Source organism: Podarcis erhardii (genome assembly GCF_964252035.2).
Source record: "Podarcis erhardii genome assembly, chromosome: 15".
In the NCBI taxonomy this organism is placed as follows: domain Eukaryota; kingdom Metazoa; phylum Chordata; class Lepidosauria; order Squamata; family Lacertidae; genus Podarcis; species Podarcis erhardii.
Window position 1 is genome coordinate 3,686,452 of NC_138505.1, and position 11,162 is coordinate 3,697,613.

General features: G+C 49.6%; 1 protein-coding gene across 3 annotated transcripts in view; it reads right to left on the reverse strand.

Annotated features, from left to right (window-relative positions):
* ARNT (aryl hydrocarbon receptor nuclear translocator) overlaps positions 1-8,734 on the reverse strand; it is a 41,037-nt gene extending 32,303 nt beyond the window's left edge. For all 3 annotated transcript variants that reach the window (XM_081840946.1, XM_081840945.1, XM_081840944.1), the window contains exons 1-3: positions 8,592-8,734; positions 2,228-2,333; positions 522-566 (exon numbers count right to left, since the gene is read on the reverse strand). In XM_081840946.1, the coding sequence (XP_081697072.1) occupies positions 522-566; positions 2,228-2,333; positions 8,592-8,616 (176 nt within the window). In that variant the 5' untranslated portion in view covers positions 8,617-8,734. The remainder of the gene's footprint in view (positions 1-521; positions 567-2,227; positions 2,334-8,591) is intronic.
* Between the last annotated feature and the right edge of the window lie 2,428 nt (positions 8,735-11,162).

Genomic DNA, 11,162 nt, shown 5'->3' on the forward strand with positions numbered 1-11,162 from the left:
TTTAATCCATCTTACATTTGACAGACCTTCAGATATGTGAAGACTGCTATCTTATCACCCTTCAGTTTTCTCTTCTGCGGGCTAAACATACCCAAACTCCCTCAATCGTCCCTCCTAAGGCTTGGTTCCCAGACCCTTGATTATCTCGGTCGCCAGACTCCACACACATTCCAGCCTAAACATATCATTCTTAAGATATTATAACGTTGCAGCTCTACGTAGCCATGCTCATCAGGGATCTTCCGCTAGACATGACAATATTGCTGTACTATGTAGCCTATCAAGTGTGGCTATGCACTGGCATCACTAAGGGCAAAACGAAGCCTTCTGTAAATGAAGGAGATCCTTCCTGCACTGGACACGAGTCATCCCAGCCAATCAGGGATACCAGAGAGAAAAGAATTTGACCTCAGCTCTTGCACAGCCAAGTCCCATTCCCTTCTATTTCACAAGACGGATCCCTCTCTCGCTTTGGCTCAGCACAAGTCCCCAAGCCCCTTGCCACTGGAAGTCCGTCTCACCTGAGAAATTTGCTGTTCCCTTCTCCGTCGTCATCAAAATCGAGCCTGGAGAACAAGAGCAAGAACCACTGTTATCTCAGCTGCAACAAACCTCACCCTCGGACTCCCAAGTCAAACAGCAGGTGAAGAAAATGAAAGCCAAGTAGAGTCTTAAAACTCAAGAGGGCTCCAAGGATGTTGAAATTTAGATGTAGGGTTTACTGTACCTCCTCCCACCTGGCCTGGTCTCAACTCATCCCAAAACTCTTCCCAGAGGCAGCAAAAGACGGGCCCTCTACCTGTTCTTGGACTCCAGCTCCCATCAGCCCCAACGTCAGCAAGGACAACAATAAAGGATGATGGGAGTTGTAGTCCAACAATATCGGGGGGGGGCCGGCACCAAGCTGGTTTTGCCTCAGCAGGAGAGATGGGAAGAGGCTTGTTGCAACAGCTTTGCCGACACCCCAGCTCCATCTGGCGCCTGCTCCTACCCCTGAATTGTGCCAGCAATTGGTCATTAATGGAGGAGATATTTAAGAATTGGGGCCTGAGTTTGATTTTTCCCCTTTTCCCTCCCCGTCCCTTTTCCCTTGTGTCTCAGGCTTTTTTGTAAGGCTGTGGCAGAGACTGCCTTGTTTTAATGGATAGCATGTAAGCCACTCTGAGAAACTTTTCAGCTAAAGAGTAAGGTACAAATGCGCCCAATAAATTCTAAAAACAGGCGGGAAGCCTAAATGCAGCCCTCCTGGCCTCACTATCTGGATTCCGAGACCCTCCTGCAGGCCACGCCCTCTCCCAATAGGCCACACCCCTCACAGTCCTGCTTCGTGCCTTCAACTGTTTCTTCCTGGCTGGGATGTGTCTGCTGAACTGTGATGCCATCTTCTGTTTGCATGGAAGGAGGGAGGCTCGTGTGCACGTACGAGAAATGTCTGAAGTTGCTGCCCGTACCAATTTTTGTACAGTAAGCCCGCAACTTGCGCAGGGGTTACATTCCAGAGATTGCGCCTGAAGCCAAAAATTACTTAAAGTCAAAGCACACTGGGTTCAACGGTGGGTGGGAATGCCCAAGTCTTTTTTTCTCAGATGCCTGTCCACTTTTTATTTTTATTTTTTGCCAAGTGTGTAAAATTGAATGCGCACAAGTTAAATGTGTGTAGGTTGTGGGCTTGCTGTACCAGCAAAAATATTTGCAGATGCTAATGTACTTTTGAACTACATTCCTGTAGCATGGAGATTAAAGGGCAGGACAGCAAAAGTGGAATTTGTGAGCCTTCATGGTAGCCAAGAAGCTTAAAACTTCGAATTTGGAAGGCTATCTATCACAAAATGGTCTTGAGAATCTCACCAGCCCTGGCTACATTTGAACACACTTCCTACAAACGCATCAGTCTCGTAGGTGTACTTATTTTGGCTGGCTTATTTTGGCTGGCTATTTAAGATGGATGTACTGATGTTTATTGTATTCTTAATGTAAGCTGATGGATTGTTTTTGCTATTTTAAAGCTCCTCTTCATTTTTTGCCTCTTTCTTCTTTGTTAAATTGCTATTCAAGAATCAGCTTTCTTAAAAAGACAAACTTCTGGCTTCTGGGATGAATCCGATAGAGCAAAGGGAGAGTTGTATCCACGACGCCAGAAGGCTACATGCGGCCCTTGGGTTGGAAGGGGGGAGCCCCCACCCCGGGGAGCATCCTCATTCCAAGTGACCACCGGAGCCACCCTTACCCTGTCCTGCGCTTGTTTGCTCTCTGGACAATGCTCCCTCCAGAACATGCGTCGGGTCCAGGCGTCCCTGAAGCAGAGCCCAGCAAGGGGACATCCGGTGCCATTTCTGGAAGGAGAGGGGGAAAGACGAGAGGGGAAGTGAGGCATCATCCCTTTAAAGCCCTAAACGGCCTCGGCCCAGTATCCCTGAAGGAGCGTCTCCACCCCCATCATTCTGCCTGGACACTGAGGTCCAGCACCAAGGGCCTTCTGGCGGTTCCCTCCCTGCAAGAAGCCAAGTTACAGGGAACCAGGCAGAGGGCCTTCTCGGTGGTGGTGTCCGCCCTGTGGAACACCCTCCCACCAGATGTCAAAGAGAACAACTACCAGACTTTTAGAAGACATCTGAAGGCAGCCATGTTTAGGGAAGCTTTTAATGTTTGATGTATTATGGTATTTTAATATTTTGTTGGAAGCCGCCCAGAGTGGCTGGGGAAACCCAGCCAGATGGCGGGGTACAAATACCATATTTTTCGCTCTATAAGACGCACCAGACCACAAGACGCACCTAGTTCTTGGAGGAGGAAAACAAGAACAAAAAAATTCTGAATCTCAGAAGCCAGAACAGCAAGAGGGATTGCTGCGCAGTGAAAGCAGTGATTCCTCTTGCTGTTCTGGCTTCTGGGATAGCTGCGCAGCCTGCATTCACTCCATAAGACGCACACACATTTCCCCTTCCTTTTTAGGAGGGAAAAGGTGAGTTATAGAGCAAAGAATACGGTAATAAATTATCATCATCATCATCATCATCCCGAGAGAGCAGCAGACATCTGCTCTGGGTTGCTCTGTCGACTGGCTGGCTTGCCAGACAAACACCACATCGCCAGAGCTGAGCCTTCTACATACACCCACAGCAGGATGGAAGTACCAGACTTTCTGGCACATCTCTCTGAAGAAAACACACTGGACACCAGAGAGAAAACATGCACAACTCGAAGGGGAAATGTGTCTGGTTTTTAAGAAGGCGATGTCAGGATCAAAGTCGCTCATCGTTCCCACTTAGTCACAATCTGGGGTTGTGCGAATACTGAAAGATCTGGGACAGACAGAAGGAAGGACTTCTTCGCACAGTGCAGAATTATGGATTTTGCTCCCACAAAAAGACAACAACGGGTGTTGCCTTGGAGGGGCTTTATTTATTTAAGGGAAGGTTTTATGACATGGTGTGGACCCTGCGAAACAACAAAACAACTCCAGTTTGAATGAATGGTGAGCACTCATCCCATAAGAAACACCCATCTGGAAGCCCCCAAAGTCTCCTGGCCCCAGATGCCCAACAGAGGGAAAAGGGAAACAGAAAAGCAAGTACTTCTTAATGCAGCGCCGCGTTAAACTATGGAATTCTCTCCCATTGGAGACAGTGGTGATCACCCACTTGGATGGTTTTAAAAGAGGAATGAGACAAATTCATTAAGGAGAAGGCTAGGCTCTGTCTCCAGAGTTAGAGGCAGCAACACTACTGAAATCCAGTTGCTAGAAACCGCAGGCAGGAGAGAGTAGTTCTTGTGCTCAGGTCCTGCCTTTGAGCACTGGGGCATCTGGTTGGCCTCTCCTGATGTTCCTATTGAACCTCCATGTCCAGAGGCAGTCTACCTCCATTCCTAATTTCTTTGGGGCATTTGGCCACTGTGAGAACAGGACCCAAGACTAGATGGGCCACTGGCCCGATCCGGCAGGCTCTTCTCATATTCTTATTTGCCCCTCAAATAACAAACCGTTGACTCAATTGGGCTGCCACAGATGGAAGAACTCTTGGAGCAATAAAAGCGCATCACGGGCATGGCATGTTTTATGCCGAGGCACTCACGGAAAAGAACAAAACAATACCCACAAATATAATTTAAAATCCTGCTGCAGGCTTCTCTCAGGACTCCGTTCCCTCTGAGGCAGGCCCGATCTAATTAATACCACAAGGCTGTAAAACTCAGAGAACAAGCCATAAACCATCTGAAGTGCTCTTAGGGGCTTCAATCTCCCTGCCTTGCTTCTCTGGGTGTTTTTTTTTGCGAAGAGTTAATAAGATCATATTCATGTACAAAGCCTTCAGAGACTGTCCAGAACAGAAAGGCAGTCAGGAAAAGAGCAGCAATGACGCAACACCAGTCTAAGTTCTGCTCCTTACAACCCTTTTACGAATTGAAAAAATAAAATAAAATCAATTTTCTGCCTGCAGCTGACAGTGGAGAAGGAGTCTGCTGAAAATGAAAGGTTTCCCCGCAGGGAAAGGGGAAAAAGCAGAAGACCAAAAGCCCACTCAAGGAGGGGAACTCTTAAGAGCGCCAGGAGTGGTCAGGCGATATCCCTCCCCACCATTCCTCTCACAGAGCTCCCTGTGATGAGGGACTGAGTGCTAAACCACTCTGGGAATTGGAGTTAAGAGTCCAAAATATCTGAAAGGCAATGTCCTCTCCTTTCGTTTCTGCCCTGGTGACTCCCCATCTTCCATCCTCCATAACGGCGGGAGGACCACCATTTTCCAGCAGGCCTATGTCCTTCATCCTACACGTCTATTCTCAGAGAAGACATGCCATAGAGACAGGGAGACCACCATCTCCAGCTCTTGAGGAGGCAGCTGGTCCATCTAGGCCAATGGGGCAGTGCCTCACCAACTTCTGCCAGCAGCCTGCCTTCTTGGTTGCTGCCAGTCCACTGTCTCATCAGCTTCCTCCTTGGTCTGAGTTGCCCCTTATAGACAGAACTCAACAGGGAGGAGACAAAACTAGAATTTGCTCTAGCACCACCTACTGCTGGTCTCCCTGCCTTAAAGGTAAAGGACCCCCGACAGCTAAGTCCAGCCGCAAACGACTCTGGGATTACAGCGCTCATCTCGCTTTACCGGCCGAGGGAGCCGGCGTTTGTCCACAGACAGTTTTTCCAGGTCATGCAGCCAGCATGACTAAGATGCTTCTGGCGAAACCAGAGCAGCACACGGAAACACCATTCACCTTCCCGCCAGAGAGGTACCTATTTATCTACTTGCACTGGTGTGCTTTTGAACTGCTAGTTGGCAGGAGCTGGGACCAAGCAATGTGGGGAATTGCACCGCTGACCTTCCAATCAGCAAGCCCTAGGCTCTGTGGTTTAGACCACAGCGCCACCCTGCCTTACGTCCTACCAATTTCAACAGGCAACACCAGGGGCAGTCCCTGCCTTCAAGCACTACCTGCCAGCTGAAATGAAACTGCCTAGAGTAATATAAACTGCCTGATGAACTTTATGCAGATGCCCTTACGGAAATATTTCCTTTCTTGGGTTCAACAAAAGGTTAGCAGGCAACTAGGGCAAGTGGCAAACAAGCAGCTCTCTGGGTCTGAGGACCAGTTCCTGCAGACACCTGACATCCCCTTCAAAGTTGCTGCTGCAAAAATCCAACGCTGAACCAAAGGCGTGGCCAAACGGGTTCTCCCCATCTTATCCTCACAACAACCCTGTGAGGTAGGTCAGGCTGGCAGGTCACCCAATGAGCTTAAGAAGAGCTTGCTGGATCTTGCCAATGGCCCATCGAGGCCAGCATCCTGTTCTCATTGCAGCCACCCAGTTGCCTCTTTTGGGAAACCCGCTTTCCGAAATCGGTTTTCAAAATCAGAGGCTCAGCACGGCAAGCCATCATGGCCAGTAAAGGTAAAGGGACCCCTGACGATTAGGTCCAGTCGTGGCCGACTCTGGGGTTGCGGCGCTCATCTCGCTTTACTGGCCGAGGGAGCCGGCGTCTGTCCGCAGACAGCTTCCGGGTCATGTGGCTAGCATGACTAAGCCGCTTCTGGCGAACCAGAGCAGCACACGGAAACGCCGTTTACCTTCCCGCTGGAGCGGTACCTATTTATCTACTTGCACTTTTTTTTGATGTGCTTTCGAATTGCTAGGTTGGCAGGAATCATGGCTAGTAACCATTGACAATTTTCTCCACACCTCACAATTCATGCCTCCCCCTGCTTCTAAGTCCCATGCATTTAAATATATCAGAGTCGATGAAATATGTAGTAGAAACACTCAAGGAAAATCTACCTGTAGTTTTATACGCACTACATTGAGATTTTGTGCCAATGAATCCCAACTTCCTCCCCTCACTTCTACGTGCCCTACTCCACTTTGCACCCCTAACAGGAGAAAACACACCATCATTAATGGTTAAACCAAGCGATTTCTTGGCTTGCAGAGCTCCCCCCACCCAGACTGTGCATGAATCTATAGGTCGCCTTCCTGTGTCTCCCTAAATGCTCTTGCATTCCAGAAAGCGCACTGCGGCTCAGTCACCCTTGTCGTCCGCCCACATCCCCAAATCATCCAGCCAAGGGGGTGTTTTTCTATTTGTTTGATCCTAATGTAATCTTAAATTTCATCACGTTTTCTTGTGTTGTGTATTTAATCAGTCAATATTTTTCTTTTCATTTTTAGAGAAAGGTCAGCTATTAATCCCTTAATAAAGAAAAGGGTCATTTCCATTGGCGGTGCCCCCTCCCCAAGCCAAGACTCCCCCCCCGTCAAATCCTAACTCCAACTAAACCTTTTCCAAAGGGGTACCCAGGAAAAGTCTGCAGCAGAAAAAAGTGTTGTCATGCCCAAAAGCTGATTTCACGATAAATGTGTTATTTCAGGGGAACCCTATTATCCAGCTCATTTACGTCACTCCAAGCCCTGAGCCACCCCATTCCCCTCTCAGCCCACAACTGCCACAGCATCCTCAAGTCATTCTTAGAATCATAGAATCATAGAATCATAGAGTTGGAAGAGACCACAAGGGCCATCGAGTCCAACGCCCTGCCAAGCAGGAAACACCATCAGAGCACTCCTGACATATGGTTGTCAAGCCTCTGCTTAAAGACCTCCAAAGAAGGAGACTCCACCACACTCCTTGGCAGCAAATTCCACTGTCAAACAGCTCTCACTGTCAGGACGTTCTTCCTAATGTTTAGGTGGAATCTTCTTTCTTGTAGTTTGGAACCATTGCTCCGTGTCCGCTTCTCTGGAGCAGCAAAAAGCAACCTTTCTCCCTCCTCTATGTGACATCCTTTTATATATTTGAACATGGCTATCATATCCCCCCTTAACCTCCTCTTCTCCAGGCTAAACATGCCCAGCTCCCTTAGCCGTTCCTCATAAGGCATTGTTTCCAGGCCTTGGACCATTTTGGTTGCCCTCCTCTGGACACGTTCCAGTTTGTCAGTGTCCTTCTTGAACTGTGGTGCCCAGAACTGGACACAGTACTCCAGGTGAGGTCTGACCAGAGCAGAATACAGTGGCACTATTACTTCCCTTGATCTAGATGCTATACTCCTATTGATGCAGCCCAGAATTGCATTGGCTTTTTGAGCTGCCGCGTCACACTGTTGGCTCATGTCAAGTTTGTAAATTCTTACCTGTACTGTACTCCAAGCCCCTGCCCCAGTTATAACCCTATGCTCCCCATGCTATTAAGAACCCTTTGGCCACACCCCCAGTCAAGCCACACACTCCGCCATCCCAAAGAAACTCCCCTCTGCAGGGGTGGCCCCCAGATTCGCTTCAGCTCCCCCAAACCTCTACGTCTGAACCTTCCCCCCAATATCTCATGATTCCATGTAGCCCCCCCACTCCCCACAATTCACCTACAGTCATCCTTAATCTATAACCCCTACCTGCTCACAGACACGTTCATCCTAGAACTCTCCATTATCTCAAACTGCAAGTCTAAGCCCCCAAATCTGTATCTCTGAGCCCCATGGGTTCCCCTTACCCTGTGCTGAAGGCAGCCCTGCTTCGAGAAGCTTTTAATGTTTAATAGGGTATTGTGTTTTAGTGTTTTGATGGAAGCTGCCCAGAGTGGCTGGGGGGGACCCAGCCAGATGGACGGGGTACAAATAAATTATTATTATTATTATTAGATGGGAGGGGTACAAGTAATAAATTATTATTATTATTATTAGATGGGAGGGGTACAAGTAATAAATTATTATTATTATTATTATTATTATTATTACTACTACTACTACTACTATATTACTTCCCCTTTCCACCCCCAGTCTCACCCTCCCCATCCCAAATCCCCCTCAAACCCTCTCCCACTAAGACCCCCAACTCATAACTCACTCCCCCCATTCCCTTTCCCCCCCAAAACCCCCTCCCCCTGAGCCCCTCATTAACCCCTTCCATCCCTCCGCCCCCTCCCCTCCTGTCACTCCAAGCCCTCCCCCCACCTACCTCGTGCTGCCCCCTCCCCACAGCTCCCCCCTCCCCCAGACCCTCCCCCCAAAGCCGCTCCAGCCCCCCAACCCCTAACCGTGAGCCCCCTCCCGCTCCCCCCCCCACCAACCCGACGCCCAGGCCTCTGCCTCCCCCCCCCACTCACCCTGGTTAGCAGCGGCTGTTGCCATGGCGACAGGAGGAGAGGGAGGCCGCTCTCCCCCCCCCCGCCCCTGCCTCAGTTCTCCCCTCTCGCCAAGCGTCAATTCCAAGATGGCGGCCGCTCCAGCTCCGGGCGAGCCCCGCGAGGGGGCGTGGCCGAGGAGGCGGGGAGAGAGGGCTCTCCCATTGGCGCGCGGCCTCCCTTGGGGGCGTGGCCTCGCCTCTCTCTCCTCCCGCGAAGGCAGCTGACGGGGCGGGGGTCAGGGAAGGGCGGGGCTTATAGATAGGGGCGGGGCTTGGGGAAAAGAAAAGGCTGGTTCCGAGGGGCTCCCCGCGCGGCGCGTTGTCGGGAAGGGGAATGCGATGACGTCAAAGTGACGTAGTTTAAAGGGGCGGGGCGGGGGAGGGAATCTCGGGTGACCTCACAGAGTGACGTGGCTTCAGCGGGAAAGGGTTTTTTTGGGTGTGACACCATCGGCAGGGCTGGTTTTAATTGAAAAATTAAAAGGAGGGGTGGGGACGATGCCGTCAGCTTGGCTTTTAATATAATTTTGTAAAAAGGTCGGGGTTCCAGGTGTGACGTCATGGGTGCGTTTCATTCATTCATTCCAATACGTAATAAGTATTATTCCAAAGTTGTTACTATTCAATAGTTGTATTTAACACACAGAAGGTTGCTTATTTTTCTCTGTAACTACTGTACATATGGGGGGGGGGCTCTTTCCAGGAGACTTGCAATCTTAGTACAGTGATACCTCAGGTTACAGACGCTTCAGGTTACAGACCCAGAAATAGTGCTTCAGGTTAAGAATTTTGCTTCAGGATGAGAACAGAAATCGGGCTCCGGCGGCGCGGCAGCAGCAGGAGGCCCCATTAGCTAAAGTGGTGCTTCAGGTTAAGAACGGACCTCCAGAACAAATTAAGTACTTAACCTGAGGTACCATTGTAAAAGGTAAAGGGACCCCTGACCATTAGGTCCAGCCGTGGCCGACTCTGGGGTTGCGGTGCTCATCTCGCTTTATTGGCTGAGGGAGCCGGCGTACAGCTTCCGGGTCATGTGGCCAGCATGACTAAGCCGCTTCTGGCGAACCAGAGCAGCGCACGGAAACGCCGTTTACCTTCCTGCTGGAGCGGGACCTATTTATCTCCTTGCACTTTGACGTGCTTTCGAACTGCTAGGTGGGCAGGAGCAGGGACCGAGCAACAGGAGCTCACCCCATTCCAGGGATTCAAACTGCCAACCTTCTGATCGGCAAGCCCTAGGCTCTGTGGTTTAACCTACATCGCCACTCACGTCCCTAACCTGTAGGCACTAGGCTTGGATGAAATGTAGGTGAAATCACACAGAGGTTCCATTCTGATCTGTCCTGCTCCTACTACCAGTCCTTTTCACTGCAGTGAGTTCTGGTACACAGGAACAAGCATGTCATCTGAGCCAACCTCAAAGGAGTAGTTATCTCAAGGCAGCGTGCTTAGAATAACAGCCCTCTGAGTCTTGGTTGCATCAGCAAGTCCTCAGTCCTGCTGCGAATGCACTCTGCACATGTTTAGAGGCTATGTCATTTGAATCAGGGAACTGGAACTTCAAGGCTGGGCTTTCTCTGTTCTGAAATTCTTTCCAGGCCAAACCCCTTTTTGGCTCTGCACCTTCCTAGAGCACTTTTGGCCTGTCCAGAATGTGTGCTTGAAGTGTGGCAATGCTTCTTCCTCACCTGAGCGGAGAGAAACCTGTGACTTTCATGTGACACTAAGGTAGCCTTCTGTATACACACCTTTTGTTCAACCCAGAAAGTTGCAAAAAAAGATTCCCCACCCTTGATCTTAATGACACCTTCACCTTCAAGGCTGTGCCTGGCTCCTCATGATGCTGACAGAAGCGCAGAACTGTAGAGTTGGACTCTGTAATAAATGAAAATCTTCCCTTATTCCCTTATGGGGAACACAAGAGCCCTTATAGAGTCCTTTGTAGGTTCTCCATCAGTCAGAGAAAAGAACAGAGGCCAACCAGAGAATATTGAGAAGCAAAGCAGCTCGTAAGCCTGATCTTTATTGAACTGTTGCAACAGGGTGCTCCCCTCACACGCAGGAAAGGAGGAGGACCCAGAACCCAGGTGTGCCTGCCCTTATATAGACATTTTAAATTGCCCGCCCTGGAGTCCAAGACCACCCCCAGAAACATCATACATATATCACAGAAAGGGCGGTCTACAGCAGAAATCTGAGGGTTTTGTTTATCTCCTGTCATTTATCTCCTGTCTGGCAGGTTACCTCTTAATGCTTACTTGATTGGATACCCTGGGGAGCCTGGCCAGTCTTTTGTAGTGACAAATACTTAGTTCCTGAGCCAGCTCACAGGCTCACCCTATTCATACAGACATACCCTTAAGACAGGTTTTGTGAATGAAAAGACAGTGGGGAGGCTTTTCCCTTTTCCTTCGACCTTGCAGAGAAAACATTTGGTTAGTTTGGAAGCCAAAATGGCTCCAGGACTGCCCTCCTGTGCTGCCTCAGACATGTGGCCCATACATTTATGTACATGTTTGCCTGGGAAATCCACGAACATTTATTATATATA